General features: G+C 40.1%; 1 protein-coding gene across 2 annotated transcripts in view; it reads left to right on the forward strand.

Annotated features, from left to right (window-relative positions):
• The first annotated feature begins 4,388 nt into the window (after positions 1-4,388).
• The window catches only part of map2k6 (mitogen-activated protein kinase kinase 6), a 30,547-nt gene continuing 16,970 nt past the window's right edge, over positions 4,389-17,965 (forward strand). Inside the window, exon 1 of one of the 2 annotated variants that reach the window (XM_044337291.1) lies at positions 4,389-4,764. In XM_044337291.1, the coding sequence (XP_044193226.1) occupies positions 4,605-4,764 (160 nt within the window). In that variant the 5' untranslated portion in view covers positions 4,389-4,604. Of the gene's footprint in view, positions 4,765-5,015; positions 5,100-17,965 lie in introns of those variants that run through there. The other variant, XM_044337292.1, reaches the window with a different exon arrangement.

Consider the following 17,965-nt stretch of genomic DNA (forward strand, 5'->3'; position numbering starts at 1 on the left):
AAGTCTTTATAGATTGGAGGAGTTACCTCAGCTCAGATTGGAAGAAATTCTACAGTTTATATGTCAGATAACACAGGAAACAGGCCAGATCGCTCTGTTAAACTGAAATTATACTTTCCATGAGTAAGTGAGAGTCCACTAGAGTCAGCGTGACGTAAGTTTCATCATCAGAGGGTGTAGACGTAGACATCAGCATTGTGACTGCATGGACTCACAAGAAGAAATTGGAGGTATGCGGATCTGTCATGATCTACTGTCCGTGGTGTCCGCAGCCGCCCGCGTATGCATCCGCTCAGGAGTATATCTGTGGCTTTAGGGTGCTTAGCTGGAACGGATGTGGACTGAACCAGTAAGACCAGTAAAACGCTGCAGAGCATTGACTCACATTAAAGCCTTAAAAACAGATATTATATTTTCTGAGATTACATAAACCTTGGATTAGCTACATCTCCTACTCAAAATTTAACATAAAAGCTAGATGTGTAGCAGTATTGATTAATAATAGAATTCAATTTACAGCCTCAGATATAAAACCAATGGAAGATACATCATTGTGACAGGAAACTTATTTTAAACTCCAGTTTTATTCCAGTTAACTTTTAAGCTCCCAACTGGGACGATACTGAATTCATGAACAGGCTTCGGTCTTGTCTTCCAGATTTAAAAAAAACCAATAAACATACTTTTGGAAGGGATGTAAACTTTGCATCATTCCAATCCCTAAAATGTAACTGTATCAAGTTCACATTCAGATTCAGACAACTTTATTTATCTCAGAAGAGCATAAACAAATGTCCAAGTCTTTGTCAGGGTTTATGGAAGATAATGGATATGTTGACCCTTGGAGATTATTGAAGCCATTATCTAAAATCTTTTCACACCATCTTTCCACCAAGCATTTTCTCAGATAGATTATTTTTTTATAGATAGATACTTTCTCAGCTCTGTTGTATCAGTTGAATATCTGACTACAGTAATTTCTGATCATGCGCCACTTCAATTTCATTCCCTAATATTAATAAACGCCCCCCCACGCTGGCGCTTCAATGCTTTGTTGCTCAGAGACGAGGAGTTTTGCAACAAAATCTCTAAATCTATAAACACTTTAAAACCAATAAATCCAATTCAGTCTCCTAATCACTGCTATGAGGAACCCTAAAGGCTGTTTTATGAGGTGAAATAATATCTTCTGCATCCCATTATTTAAAAAAAGCAAAGAGACTTCTCACAGACCTTACTGATGCAATATCGACGCCTGATAGGCAATACGCCTCAGATCCATGTCCACAACTTCTCAAGAAAAGGATTGGTTTACAATCAGAATTTAATATTCTCTCTGCAAAAAAATGCATAATGCATACTATTACAGTCTCATGGCCTCACATACATATAGAGAGACTAGGGGTGTGCCCGAATACAAAAACATTATTTGGCAAATCACAAATAGTGGGTTTTATACAATTAGCTCAGTAATCAGCTCAGTCGTCTATGATCTGGGAGACTCCAGTAAGAAGCCTGGTGTGGGGACCTCCTTCATAAGGTAGTTTATTCATGAACACTTACTGTAACGCTTTAATTTTCTAAAATTAAAAGCGTAATAAATACAAAAACAGGATTTTTAAGCCTCTTTCCACTTTTATTCGAATACAAATACAAATAATTTTGCTGCCTCGACAAATACAGATATAAATACAAATACTGGGATCTCTGCACATCCCTAATAGAGACAAAGGCAGCAGGTTACTTTCCCATCAGTTTAAGTGTCAAACTGCCTCACGCTTAATCCCTCAAAGTAAAGATAATTCCAGTCAAAATGTATTGAAAATTGTAAATTCAGTCTATCCCACAATAATTACCTCCAAATCTGTCAGTTTGTAAAAAAAAAGTTTAATCCAGTTGACAGTGGTAAACAGAGGCTGAATGAATATGTATCGGTCCCGTCCACAACTGCAACGATCCTGGTCTTCAGTGTTTGATACGTTATACATATACCATGCCCACCACGCACAGCCCCAAATGGAGATATATAACTGCCTTTACAGCACATCTTAGCAAGAAGAAGGCTGTTATATCTCGGAAATGTCCAAAAACAAGCCTCCTTTTCAATCTGCTTGGAATGTCTTGGAACATGGAGAACATTTATTGAGTATTTGAATAACCTGTCAACCATTCCTCCAGACTCAGACTCAAATCTCTGGACTGTTTACTCCATATATAATCTGTCCTTCCTAACTTGAATATGCTGGTACCTCTGTCAGTCATTTACTCCACTTGGTACCTTATCCTCATCTTCTCAGCCTTCCTTGCATAATCTTTGTGTAATTTTTGACCAATCAATGAGTTTTGAAGCGCATATTAAGACGCTAACCCGATGATGTTTCTTTCACCTGAGAAACGTAGCCAAACTCTGGTCTGTGGTGTCAAAAAATGAAATGGAGATGTTAATACATGCCTTTATCTCATCACGTTTGGACTACTGTAACTCTCTTTTTACCTGTCTTAATAAATCTTCCATACAACGCTTACAAACTGTCCAAAAATGCTGCTGCTAGCCTTTTAACACGATCCAACAGATGGTCACATATTACACCTATTTTGATCTCTTTGCACTGGCTTCCAGTAAATTTTAGAATTCATTTTAAAATTTTGGTGCTCACTTATAGAGCCCTACATGGCTCCACAGTACATCACGGACCTTCTCCACCCCTACACCACCAGCCCAAGCTCTTAGATCCTCCACCCAGGGCTTTCTAAGTAGACTTCCTACACATTTTAAGACTCGGGGGTGATCATGTCTTCTAGTCGGCAGCCCCTAAGCTTTGGAAGAGTCTTCCAACAAGCTTAAGGGCCTTGGATACTGTTGACTCTTTTAAAAAAGCAGCTAAAAACCCATCTGTTCAGACAGGCATTTGGATATTTTGTGCTATTCTATCTCTTAATTTGTCTATTTTATCTGCTCTCTACTTGTATATTTCTATCTGGTGTCTTTGTTTTATTTATTTTGATGCATTTGATTTTATTTATTTGACTGTGAAGCACTTTGTGACTGGTGTTTGTGAAAGGTGCTTACTACTACTACTTACTTACACTAAATAACAATTACAAAAACAAAAGAGATGGACAATCAGTACAACATATGAACTCATCCAGACCTACTGATTCAGGTAAAAATAAGGGGAAATAAATGGAGAGCAGCAGCAGAAGAAGAGATGGACACACTTTTGAGAGGACACAACAGTAAAATCCCAATTTCCCAATAAATCTGGGTGTGATACTGGACAGTGATTTTAAATGGGACAAAGAAATAAACTCAGTGACCAAATCCAGTTTTTTCCAACTGCGTCTTTTCACAGGAACACGCAAACAAGAGCTGGCTCCCCGTACGTTTTAGGATTGATTTTAAGATGTTATTGTTTGCCTAAAAATCATTAAATGGGTTAGCTCCAACCACCTTTTACAACCACACGTCCCGTCAAGGTCACTCAGGTCCGCTGTCCAGTTGTTTTTTGCTGTCCCTATCGTACCTTTGCAGTTGTAAGCCCCCAAACTCTGGAACGAGTTGCCCCTGCATGTTACTGCCTGTTTTTAAATCCCGTCTTAAAACACATTTTTATTGCTTGGCTTTTAACTCACCATAAGAGAAGCTTTTTCTTTGTCTTTTTGTCTGTTAAACCGGTTTTTGTTGTGTTTTTATTGTGTTGTTTTATGGCTTTTGCTATTTTGATTTGTGCAGCACTTTGGTCGACTGTTATTTTTAAATGTGATTTATAAATAAATTTGACTTGACTTGAAATATGGAGCAAGAGAATGACAGTAAGTACTTTTTCTGAAGTAAAAGTAGCAGTACCACCATTCCCCACAGGTCAGGTAGGTCTGTTTAAATGTCTCGTTTTGTGTGACTTAAAAGTCCTAAACTCAGGTATGTTCATTTTACTATTATTTATTTAAGACAAGTCGCACATTTGAGAAGCTGGAATCAAATATTTTTTTTGTGCATTTTTGCTTAAAAAATGGCCAAAATGATTAACCAATTATCAAAATAGCTGTGGATTAATTAAATAATTAATTTTCTGTCAATTGTTTTGTATAAAAAAATCTTAGTTGGCAAAGTAACTGCAGCTGTCCAATAAATGAGTAAAAAGTACAACATTTCCCTCTGAAATGCAGTACTGTACAAGTATAAGATAAAATAGAAATACTTATATAAAGTACCAGTACCTCTAAATTGTACTAAGTGTATCAACTCATGTAAATGTAACAAATCTGGTTGCAAACATAATCTGCAGTTGAATCTAGATCACGCCGTACTGGGATATAAATAACTGTAAACTACTGTAAACCCTGTAGTACAGTCAGGCGGACTACATTTCCCAGAATCCTCCGCGCTCCCAAGCAGGAAGAACGTTCTCTCGCAGGGGCTCGCACTGATCCAAGTTAGGAGCTTTCAGCTGCCAGCCTTGGCCCATCATGTAAGTGCTGCGGAGAATTCTTTGCAGTGCAATTGCAAAATTACCTCTTTTCCCGTCGCCTGTGGGGGCTGTGCAATTGTAACACCGCTCTTTGCACGGACACGCACGCCTCGGACGCAAAAAGGCTCCAAGTGCATGAAGATCGAGGCTTGTATTTTGCATCTTTGTTGCAAAGCAAGCCGCCGAGGCTCCAGTGCGAGGGCGATGGAGGGAGGGAGTGAGAAAGAAGGCAAAGTCTTTTGTGCTTCCCCTCCCCCTCATCAAAGCAAAGGGGAAATGTCTCAGCCAAAGGGAGGTAAGAATATGAAACCGATCTGTGCAAAACTACCGATATGCAATCACGGCTGCACGGCTTGCAACATGCACCGCTGCAGGTCGAGCACGGCCGGTGCATTTTAAAGTTAGATGGTTTACAAGGGTCAGTTGCATTTCCTGTTTAAGATCTTCCCCTTTGCACAGTTCCTGGTAAGACGATGCTGTGTGTACTCACTCATTGACGTTATTAGCGGCGTACAGGCAGGGATGTTGAGCACAGGGCGCCTTTAATAGTCACGAGATATCCAAGGACACTGCAACTCTTTATAATAAACTCTGTACGAGTTGATGCACGGCCCGTGCACACTGCTGAAGGTAAATAATGGTGCAAATATACGTGTTTTGGTGCAGGAGGGCAACATGACGTGACAACCTGCAGCTGTCAGTCAAGTGGTCAAGTTTGAGTGTTTATTGGATGCAGATTTGTTTTCTGCTCATGGGATAGAAAATGGGAATCTAATAATAGATGTAGTTTGAGTGTATAGGTGGTGGTGGTGAGTTCAGGAACAGGGGCTTCTTTAGGCTATTAAAGCACAAGTCTCCAAGCAAAAGTCTCAGGCTGTCAGCTGCTGCTTCTGTCCAAGCAACTGGATATGTGTCAAACCCCTGGGTGCGTGTCCACTGATGTGCAGCTTTTTTTTCTCAGCATGCATAGGAAAGCGTGCATGTCACACTTTGACCCCCAACTTTAAACGGCGTGCAGCAGCAGCAGCAGCAACAGCAGCAGCAACAACAACAACGACGACGAGCCGTTAAGTAACATCTTTGCAGTCTTGAGAGAGAGAGAGAGAGGGATATAGAGAAATAGAGAGAGAGAGAGAGAGAGAGAGAGAGATCATCAGTGAATGCAGTTTGCAGAAAGAAAGAAAGAAAAAACAAAAACAGCTGCAGTGAAAGCAGCTCAGGCGTTTTTTCCTCCCCTCACCGTGTTTTCCAAGAAGTCCAAAGTGAGGCTGGTTCATTGCACAACCTGCAGAACACACACACACATACACACACACACACACACACACACACACACACACACAGAGAGGCTGTACAGGACGTGAACAGGTAGGAGAGAGAGACAGAGCCCCCGATGGTCAGAGCCTCACAGTGTTTATCTGGTACAGTCAGTCGTCCACCCACCACCTACACAGAGGAACTGTCTTGTTGCAATCAGTTCATCTTGTGATGAATAATAACAGACATTTTTTTTTTTTTTTCTTTTGTTGGTTTGTTTGTAGATGAATGAGTCGGTTCGGGACTTTCCTGAGAGGCAGAAGTAGGTTTGTTGTTTGTCGTTCATTGATGTCGTTCGCTGCAGGGAAAAAAAAAAACCCCAAGATGAAACGATTAGTCGATTACTCGCTCAATGATGGTTTTGTTTTTGACTTTTTTTTTGTGTGTGTGTGTGTGTGTGTGTGTGTGTTCTCGTAGTACGACAAACAAGAACAAAATGGTGCCGGCGATGAGTCGACTCATGAGTCGCTCTCCGCTGCAGCTGTGTGAAAGTATCAAACCTCTCAGAAGTGTTGAAAGAGTTCGTAGATTCACAGATTTTTAGAAATATCAATCAACGAACATTGTGTTTAACTATTAACAGTTTGTCAGTTCTCTGTCCCGGCGACTCACATGTGAGGATTCGTTGCTTCTCGATGTTTTAACAGAATATCTTTTGGATTTCTGGTCGGACGAAACATTTGTACGGCGGTTTCATTTTTAACAGGATGCAATCAACGTTACCTTTTATCTGGAAACATTTTTCAATTTATGGTGTTAATTTTTAAAAAGCTGAACACAGCAGCGGCAGGTAAAGACAATCTGTTCTGGATCTTTTCTCCCACAGGAGATACGAACAGCACAACCAGAGCTTTGTAAGGAAGTAAATTGGGATGAATTTTTACATTCAAATTGTTGTTTGGATGTTTTTTTATGACCTCGTATGTTGTCTTTATCTGTGGGTATTTAGTTCAGGAACACTGTAATCTCCTCTTATGGGTGAATATGCGGCTGCGACTGACGATTATTCTCATCATCAATTAATCTCAATTATCTTCTTGATGAACGTTTGGTCTAAAAAATGTCAAAAAAAACAATGAAAAATGTCAATCACTGTTTCCCAAAACCCGAAATACAACTGAAAACGTCAACCAACAGTCAACAAAACCAAGATATTCAGTTTATTATCATAGAAGACTAAATAAACCAGAATATTCACATTTTTCTCTGCTTTTTTTCCCCCCTCTCGTTGTCCATTTCCAGTCGAGTAATTGATAATCTTTGCAGCTCTGAGTGAATACATCGATCCTCTGCTTCCTCGCGTTACTTCATCTGTTTGTTGTCACGATGCTCGTTGTTTTTCTCTCCGTTCAGAGCAGGTGAAGAGAACAACAGTCGTCTCGCTTCCAGAGAAACAGAGCAGCAATAAATCAGAGTGACAGTGGACCAGAGCACAAGTCACTGCATGTTGCTCTTATACACTTTGAATTTTGGAATATTTCAATAACAGATATTTAATTATTTCCATGTTTGAACAGCAGTTTGAGTTCTTAATAAAAAAAGAGAGGCCTTGGGCCTTAATATGATGCCTGATGCCTGAGTCTCAGTGCCAGTTAAATGATATTTATTTGAATATCTCACTTAAAGCTGCACTAATCAATATTTTTTTATATTGACAGTGGATCAGATGAGTAGTCGTAATGTGAGAGGGGTCCCTTTTTAGCATCTTTCAGCTTATTGTTTTGGTTTTTTTTATTTTGGTAACTTAACTCTCATCGGTGTTGTTTTCAGCAGCTTGCAGCTGTTTTCTAAAAAGCAAAAAAGATAAAAGATTAATCTGCTGCACACGACCTGCTCAGCACTGAACAGCAGACACACACAGTTATACCGAATCCAGCAAAAACAGCAGATCTCCCATTCATTTCAATGGCAGCAGTGCTGGAGCGGTCACCTTGGAATATAATATAGGGGGCATTTTTCTATATTTTCAGACAGTTAGTTAGTCGCAGCTCTACTAATATTTCTTTATGTTGCTGGTCAAACAGTCAGTTAATGCAAGTGAAATGAAAAAAGTAATAAAAAGCAGAAGCAACAAAAGAAGTTTTTCAAATATAAAATGTAAATACAGAGACCCATACAAGAACTTTTTTTCAAAATAAAATACAGTTTATAATTAGCACATTTTGAAACAAAGTCAACAAACATCTGATCAACATTTTATACCAGGTGTTTAGGATGTCGCATAAAAATGTACCAAAACTGTTTCTGGCACGTATTTATCTCAGAGGAACTGAAGGAAATGAGTACAAATCTTCAAAGGCAAAACAAGTAGTGTTGTGCATTTATTAAAATGATGCCAGACTGAGCGAAGTCTCGACATTCTGCTGCCTGTTTCCTTCTATTCTCATATCATTTGGCACAGATTCACGTGAAGTCCTGCGTCTCCTTCTCTCCCTGTGTGGACCGGATAGTTTTTTTTTTTTTTTGCCCTCACTATTGTGCTGAGTGCTGTAGTGTGCCGGGCTAACCGATGGCAGTGTGACAGCGGCCCTCCCGGCTCGTGTCCCCCCCCTGCAGCCCCGGCTGGCCCTCACCCCCCCCCCCCCCCCGCCCCCCCTGCACAAACGTCCCGTTTGTCATGCAAATGCAGGCTGCGTTTTTCAGCTGCACAGATACTAAATTTGCTGTTTCGACGGGCCAATTGTTGGTCCGCCCCGCTTCCAGGCCCTATAGTGGCTTTTTTTTTTTTGCTGCAATAACAGTAGAATTGTTCAGAGCATTGTTCAGATGATCCACTAACTGTACTTTCTCTTTTCGGGGAGGGGGGGGGGCGTCGACTGAGTAAGCATGCATGCATCCAGACTGCAGCGACTTATCCGACGGCAAGAATGAACAGCAATGTTCAGGATATTTTTTTTTTTAAACAATTCCCGCTTTGTTGCAGGCATGCAAGATGTCCAACATGCAATATGTGAGCTAGACGAAGCTAAAAACGAGTGTTTATTGTGTTGAAAATGAGAGTGAGAGACATAAATCCGGGGCTTGTCTCGTCTCCTCTCAACCTGGAATAACCCTCGTGGTCGTGATGGCAGCGGGTTTCCAGATTCTGCAGCTGAGATGGGATGAGAATGAGGGTGTGAACAGGGGGCGAGGGAGGGAGGGAGGGAGGGAGGGAGGGAGAGAGAGAGGGAGGGAGGGGGGTGTTGCATCGTAGCAAAGCCTTATAATGAAGGATAGTGGATGAAAAATAATGACATGTCTCACAGGTGGGCCCAGACATGGAGCCTCTCCGTCTTTCTTTTTCTCATTAGTGCCCTTTTTTAAACTCCAATCTGCTTCTCTTCTACTTATTTTCGATTTAGTCTTCTTTCTATTTACAGTTCTTGCATGATCCGCTGACTATCAGGTATATAAAACACCTAAGTAGCTTGAATTTAAGATCACACTTTCCCTGCGAGGAGCTGCGCCGGGCTGCAGCGAGAGGCTTTCTGTTTAACGACCGTCTGGATTCGAGGAAACTCTGTACATCGGCCCTAAAGAGAATTTAATCATTTCCCAAACATTTTTTTTTTAACTCACCCACTTGATGGTGATTTAGGAAAGTGGGTCATTTTCTCTGAGGTGAATTTTGCAGCTGGTATAATTGTACGAGACGCGATCTGAACGCTGATGTTACCCAACAGTCAGCAGTTATTATTACACCTGTTTGCTTTTTTCAAAAAGCAGCTCAGCCGTAGTCGGAGAAGAACGACGACTGCAGGATAAACGGTCTGTTAATGTGACTGAACTCCTTTCAGACTTCAGCCGTGTTGTCGGACGTGTTAAGGAAATGCGACCGTTCGCTGTTTCGACTCGGACTCGGTGCTTATTCAGACATGAGACTGAAAGTAAAACTGCCGTCATGTTCATGTAATGATGTGCGTTCTTGTAAAACAGCGACAGGACTTCAAGTTGGGCTCTCAGTTCGAGTCCTGAGCTGATTCTTGACTTCCACATTAGATAATAAGATATATGAGGCTTTGGATACACACACGATACTTGTTAGTAGATCAGTTCACGGTTGGTTTGGCTCCAAACGTGAGATTTGTTGACAATAAAAAAGAAAATCACCATCCTTATTGTTTAACATGCTTACATAATGAACAGACATGGTTAAGGCCTCCGTACTCTGAGATTTTGGAGCGTCTCAGAGAAAAGTAGAAAGACTGAAGCTTGTTTTTATTTTGTTGTGCTTTCAGATGGATTATGTAAATTCAAAAATGTTAATTATTGCACATCTGACATCAAAACTGATGTTGTACAGTCTTGACAGATCGCTGTTATCTAACAGTGTATCTGGGGCCTCTTCGGTACGTGTCGTGTCTGTGCAGTCGTTGTCTCGGGTATTCTCGGCCCTTCTCGCTCTGAGTCGACCCCAAAGCTGACGCCCCGACGACGCCCTCCGCTTTCTGCGAGGATCCTTTAAGTCGAGCCTGAGTGCACAGGATGTGTAGTGTGAGCCGGTGACGATATGATTCCCAAAGGAGCTTCCGACAGCTGTAACCTAAAGGACCTGCCATCTTTGGAAGTGTAGAGTATCTCACAAACTGCCAGAGCGGTCGGAGGGGGCCAAACAGCCGAAAGGCTCCAGCTGGAGTTATTTTCAAATCTCCCCCCCTCCCTCCCTTCCTTTCCCTCCCCTCCCTCCTCCCTCCCTCCTCCTCCTCCTCCTCCTGTGTGCTCCTGGTGTCACTGGTTGCAGCACAGTGCCTCCCTCCCTCTGTGATTGATCTGTCTTCCTCCGGCTCTGTGGAATTCCATTGAGGAACTCTTGGGATTGTTGGAATTCCAGCCGGAGTGCATGCGTGGGTTAGCAGCGGGCACCCCCGTGTACATGCCCCCGTCATGCAGAGCTCATTGTCACGCAGGCCGGCCGACACACACACACACACACACACATCGGAGGCTTTCTGCATGCACGCTGTCTCTGTCTCTACACACACACACACACACACACACACACACACACCGACAGCCCTGCAAATCCTCCCGTCAGCATTATTTTTTTTCCTTTCACCGCTGACAAACTGACATGCATGCATGACAAGGCCGATAGCGTGCTCACATCGGGTGTGGCAGAAAACTGGGAGCGTTTGTCTGTCTCAGCTCCTCTGCCCATTCGCCGTCGCTTCTTGAGAAAACGGTAATTGCCACGGTGGAGCCAATTACCGACATTCCTTGTTCTCGCTGCTTTTGAGAGGAAACAAGGAGTGTCCCGACACAGACACCCCGTCTCCCGCGGCCTCCCTCCCTCGCCCTCTCTCCCTCTCTTTCTCTCTTTGGCATTTCACTGCATACTTGCACTCATGTGCTGCAAATCAACAGGAATGACATGAACTGCTGCTTTTAATTAACCCGCACTGCCTACCGCAGCATGCGAGTTCGATGCTGAGCTCAGCAAGAATAAAGGAAGGAATTGTGTATTTGAGTTATGCAACAGATTCTGGAGAAAGTCTGAAATGGGATATATTTAGATCAACTCTCCATGTTATCTAGCTGGCCCTGGAAATAACAGTTTATACCAGCGGTGGAAATTAAATAAAGTTACTGTGCTTGTGTTTTATGGTGCAATTATACTTTGACTTCTTTCCTCACTTTTCAGAGGAAAATATTGTTATTATCTCTACCTTAACCATCTAAACATTTACATGCTCCTTATATGTGAATACAACAGTAATAATAATATTTAGTCCATTAATCAAATAGAAAATTAATTGACAACAGTTTTAATAAAGGATTTATCATTTATCAAGCAAAAAAAAAAAAAAGTTAAATATTCTCTGGTTTCTCTGGTTTAGTGTGTTTACTGTAGTGGACTGAAATGCATTGTGTGCATTATAATAAGCTTCCTGAGGTTTGCAGAATAAATCTGCCGTCTTCCTTCGAGGAGCGAACCGTCTCTCGTCTCATGATCTCGCTGCACTGTAAACGCCTGTAAGGCAGAAGTATTTTATTTATTTATTTATTTATTTTTTTTTTCCGGCGTGTCTTGTTGGGCTCTGACGGAGAAAGAAAACCGGAATGCGGCCGCTTCATTGTAAATCACACAGTGAGCCTTTTTGTTCTGACATTGTTTGAGGTCAAACATCTGATTGACCTCAAATCTCAAATTGATCCGTTTGATGTTCCCGGGTCTGATTAATGTGTATGAAAGTATTTATTGATCCTTCTGCTTCATGTGGAGAGTGAAGTTAGTTCTGCTCAAGAGGAATCAAATCCTGTTTGCTAGTTAACAACTTATCTCATAAATATAATAGAGCTGATTATCGGTGAGGAGTCTGACAGGTGTCATGGAGCAAAAAAAAAAAAAACAACTGGAGCAAAAAATATGTGCTCTTAAATAAACACTTCTTTCACCTGATTTAAAGAACAGCAGATTAAATGATCTTAACATTGAAGCGACGTCGACAGCAAGAGAAAACTTGAAGTATATCCGCGTATCTTCATCATCAAAATCAAAGTGCATTAAACCAAAGCGGCTCATTTGAGTTTGATGGTCCGTGGCTTGACAACGTTCACTGTTTATTTTGCACTCAGTGTCAAGTTACTGTCACGGAAGCAAGTGTTTTTTTTTTTTTTTTTTTGTTGTAGTTTCACCAGTCAGTTAGGGAGGAGCGTTAGCTGCAAGCTAGCAGCTGTGTCTTTGTATTAAAGTGCCCACAAACTCATTTTTCCTGCTTATTAACATCATTAGAAAATCACATTTGATATGTTTGTCCTGCTCTCCTCAACACCTCCTCTTCTTCTTCTTCTTCTTCTTCTTCTTCTTCTTCTTCTTAAGTTACATTGAAAGCTTTTTTATTGTGATCAGCCTTGACAGCTAGCAGTTAGCTAGCTAGCATGCAGCGTCATGCTAACGCAGTGTAAAATAAACACAGTGGAAGTAATGAAGCCGTGACTATCTGGTCTGAATCAGCTGCTGTGATTTAATGTAGCTTAGTTTTCAGTTTGGACAGAGATACGTGTGTCAGAGCCTGACTGACCGACATATCTGCAGATATTATTGCAGATTTATTGTCTGTGTGTTTTGTAATAACAAGAAACGTCAGTACAGAAGAGTCAAAGATACGTCTGGAGGCATTTAGAAACCGTCTGTCCTCCACAGAACACTGACAACATTTATATATCTATATGCTTTTATGTAAAAACATCAGAATATGCTGATATATTATGACCAGATCAGCTTGATATATCCAGTGTTTGATTTAATCCTCCTATGACTCAAACCTGGCTGCCCATTTCCTCCTAAACTCATTTTTTTTGTACCATTTTGACTTGTTGACACATTTGGTCCATTCTTCACCCTTATTTATTTGCATTATTAGATAATCTGTTGATTATTTTTTATGAATGACTGTTTGGTCCATAAAAAGTCATTTCTGTTCACTTAAGGAAACAATGAAAAATAGATCAAAATAATTGTCAGTTGCAGTTAACAGATTAATGTAGAGCTGCAATGATTAGTCAGTTAATTATATTTCTTTCAAAACAACTTTGAGAAGCGGAAAAAATATCCAATTTCTCTGATTCTTCCTTCTTAAATGTGAATATTTTCTATTTCATGATAGTAAACTGTAAATCTTCAGGTTGTGGACAAAACAAAACATTTCAGATTAAATCTTGTGTTTGTGGGAAACAGTGATTGACATTTTTTTACCGTTTTTCTGACATTTTATGGACAAAGACTAATCGATAAATCAAGAATTGCAAATGAAAATAATTGTTAGTTGCAGGCGTAGATGATATCTGACTAATTGTTTCAACACTTATAAGCCTGAAAAATTAAATTATGAACATGTTATTTTTCTATGACTTGTTGCCAGTTTTTGCAGCTGCGGCCTGTTTGTTGACACGTCAGAACTGATAAACATTTCGACAGTATTTCACCTGATGGTGGCGCTACAGGAACATCATGAATTTAAACTCATTTGAAATTTTGCAAAATGTACAAAACTCTAAAATTCCTGTATTGGAATTTTACCATCAGCGTGATTTGCTATCACGATATTGCTGCAGATCGAGACGCACGTTAAAATGATGGAAAGATTTTCCAGTGTTGAAGTAGATGCCTGGAGCAGGTGTGTGCTCTCTCTCTCTCTCTCTCTCTCTCTCTCTCTCTCTCTCTCTCTCTCTCTCTCTCTCTCTCTCTGAGTAGTTTCTAGTTTTCAGTGTGTGTTGTTTGTTAGCAGACTGTTGGTTTCCAGTTACTATTGTTGTCTGTGTAAATGCATGTAGGAGGGGCTCAAACTGACATTTTAGTGCAACAAAGCTGCTTTGGAAAGTGGAGACCAGGAGGCAGACAGTAAGAGGCCGCTGGTGGAGGGCCGCATAGCACAGCGGTGTCACACCCTGCACTGTTTGAACAAACCAGGACGCACGCTGGAGGCAACACGTGTACGTGTGTGTGTGTGTGTGTGTGTGTGCATGACATGCCTTCAGGACAGCTTTTTCAACGACAGAAAAATTCCGGTTATTCCTCTTGCGTTTGTCCCACATCTTTTTAAGAGCCACACCTTCAGTTTTACTTTATATTCATATATATATATAAATATAAATATATATATGTTCATACTATGAGATCAGAGTGAAGCAAAGAGTGGTCACTTAAATATTACCTTTCAAGTCTGTCTTAAAAACAATGGACAGGCACCTAAATGAAGACTGGAATAGATTTTTCTTGCCATTATCATTCCACCTGTTCATACCGGCCATTAGAAGATCCCTTTATAATGCACTTACAATGTAAGTGCATTATGAGCTTGTCACACATTGAAAGCGCATTTGAAGGGGATCTTTTAATAGCCTGTATGAACAGAAGGATGATTACATTGCAGAAAACCTCTTCCTGTGTTTATACGGACACTTGATTGTAGTTTTAAGACAGATTTGAAAAAAATTTTTGAACTTGTCCTTGTAAAGCCGCGTGTCGCTCGGAGTGTCACACGTGTTTCCAATCAGTCACAGTAAAAAACAAAAACAAACAACATAAGCGCTGCAACTTAGAGGCAGGTCTGCATCAAACTCTCGCTGGCTTCAGCTGCTGAAAGCCAGTCTGAGGAGGTTTGATCCAGACGCCGTGACGACACACACACACACACATATACACACACACACACACACACACACACACCCTGAAGAACCTGTGATGCCCCGTTAACAAGGCAGCCAGCCGTTAAAACCATCAGTGCAGCATCTCCAGATGGAGCGAGCACACCTGGGCTGCCAGACCTCCTCCTCCTCCTCCTCCTCCTCCTCTTCTTCTTCTTCTTCTTCTTCTTCTTCTTCTTCTCACTCACAGCGCCTGTTACATTCATTTAGGATCTGGAGTCACTTGCTGCATCCAACCGTAAGTGTCCATGATGATGAGATGGAGCTTCGGGTCAGTCGCTGTATGAGCATGTTTGTACGTTTTTCTGTGACACATTCAGATTTTTATTTCAGTGAGCGATGGCTGCGGGACGTTTGAGTCATTCAGCATCAGTGGGAGTTTTTATTTTTAAGTGGCTGCTGGCTGTCGTGAGCTCCGAAACATCAGTGTTTTTAACATTTGAAGTGCAGAAGGAGTGCAGATAGATGAAGTCAGTTATTTAGCTAGAGATATGCCGCTCTGAATGTCGCTAAGGTTTGATTTTAAATGTGCGTTGTCTTTAGTTTGTGTGTCTGGGAGATGAACAGAAAGTAAAAATGACGAGGTTTACAGACCGCACACACTGCCGGTGCTGAAGGGGAATCAAAGGTTGCCCAGAATGAACTCTGATCAACTGATCTCTCATCCCGAGCTATGTTAAGAAGTTAAGTATGCTTTCATCTTCTGGTCTGCTCGGCTGCCAGAGAAACCTCTCTGGAGTCTCATCAGTCTTCTGCTTTTACTTCACTCAGTCTAAACAGTTTGACAGGAGATGATCCAAACACAGAGATGCCAGCTCAGGAAATGACCAAGAGAAATAGTTCAACATTTTTTTTAGGGGGGGGCGGGGGGAGGGGGGGGATACACTCATTTGCTGTTTTGATTGATACCACAGTAGATATGTAGCTTAAGCCAGCAGCTGGTTAGCTTAGCTTAGCTTAGCTTAGCTTAGCAGAAAGAATGGAAACTGTCTGAAGGCAACAAAATCTGCCTACTAAGACATCTAGAGCTCACTAATCATTATGTTGTGTCTTGTTTGTTTTTATCTGTACGACAACTGAAGTGTAAAAATGACAATTTGCCTTCACTCGGGACAGATTACCAGTTTTATGCTAAGCTAAGCTGAATGTTTGCTTCATAGTTATCGTTCAGACAACACAGTGGTATTGATTTATTCATATAACTCTCAGGTTGACACAGATCTTTATTGAATATCTTATTTCCTCTGTATTTTTTAAAAATAATCAGTTAACTGTTTGGTTTATTATTTATATATTTATTTTGATCAAACCTCTTATTTAACCAGGAGAGTCCCATTGAGATTAAGAATAACTCTTTTTCAACTGAGACCTGGCTAAGACAGGCAGCAGCATGAATAAAAACACATAGTTACAGACAGAAAACACAAAAAGGAGACACATTTTTTAAAAAAAAGAAAAGAAAAACAAGCATAAGGAAACTCACATTTCAAAAAAAGTAATTTTTAGGAATCAGTTGCGTCACCAGGTACATTAATTAAACACTTACATCCCAGGGAATCTGCATCTAATTCTTTCATTTTGGATTTAAATGCGTTTTAATGGGATAAATTTGTTGAGTTTCAAGTCATTCTGCAACATAATCCATGCTGAGGGTGCAGAATACATAAACATCCTTTTTTTCTAGTGTCCATATGGACATATGAGTGTTGTCCAGCACTTTTCTGCGTGATAAAGACACATAGATAGTATGAAGCAGATCAAGAATTATCTTATATATATGTAAAGGTACTAAGGCAGGCCGTCCTATCTGAGAGTATAACTCTCAATGGTTTGACAGAGATTTACAACTAGTGATGAACCTGAAGGAAGCACGTAAACTGTGTCAAGCTGTTATGACCTGAAGACACTGAGACTATGGTTGACACAGTTTACCAAGCTTCCTTCCTTTATAACACTTCAGTTTCCTGAAAGTTTTAGTTTTAGTTTGTTAGGGTTTCAAATCAGGTTAGAGACCAGAGAGATGAGCAGACAACCGTTTATTTCATTACACACGAACATACAGAACTCAGAAAATCATCATCAACGCAGCCCCCCCTTCAACTTCACACCCACACCTATTTATACCAAAAGCGGACGTGACATCCTGCCTGTGTTTTTTTGGCACTTTTGTAAGAAAAATGCTCACTTACCACATCAGCCATTACATCAGGCAACAGCTACTCTTCCTGTGGAGAGTTAAAAAAAAAAAAAAAAGTGAAATGAATATAGTTTGCCATAACTTGAGACTAAAAGATTTTTTTTAAACTATTATAAAATTAGTTGCAGATTACAGATGAAGAAGTTGTAAATTATAGTTATTTGAGAAATTAACTTTGCCTTTCAGCTTGATAGAAAATATGTAATATGGCTGGAGTTGCAACAAATGATTATTTTCATTATTGATTGTTTGGTTTATAAAATATATTTTAAAAATAGAGAAAAATGCACATTTTCTGAGAGCTAGAGGCCACGTCTTTGAATGCTTTGTTTTATTTGACCAGTTGATCAAAACTTCAAATTATTAAATTTACCAACATAGAAAGATAAAAAAACAGCAAAAAAATTAACATTTGAGAAGCTTTAATCTGAAACTTTTTGGCTTTTTTTTCTGATACTTTGAAAAATTGACTTAAATGATTCATTGATCATCAAAATATTAATTTTCTGAGGATCAATTAATTAATTAATTGATTATTTCAGCTCTAAATGTGCTCAAATATCAAGCAATTCATAGTTTTTGTTTTTGATGAAAATGTCTGATAAGCAGATTCAATTATTGAGGATTCATGTTCAGTTAAATACTATTGACCCTGGAAACAAAGAGTCTGTTGACTAATTAGTCAACAGAAAATTAATCTGCAACAATGTGAATGACTGATTTATTGTTTTAGTCTTTAATCAAGCTGTTTTTTTTATTTTTGGTTTTAAGTCGTCTGCTTGGCTTTTGAAACTTGTGATGAACATTTTTAACTATTTTATCACATTTTACAGATTAATAATGATAATGATTAAAG

Source organism: Thunnus albacares, chromosome 20 (genome assembly GCF_914725855.1).
Source record: "Thunnus albacares chromosome 20, fThuAlb1.1, whole genome shotgun sequence".
In the NCBI taxonomy this organism is placed as follows: Eukaryota; Metazoa; Chordata; class Actinopteri; order Scombriformes; family Scombridae; genus Thunnus; species Thunnus albacares.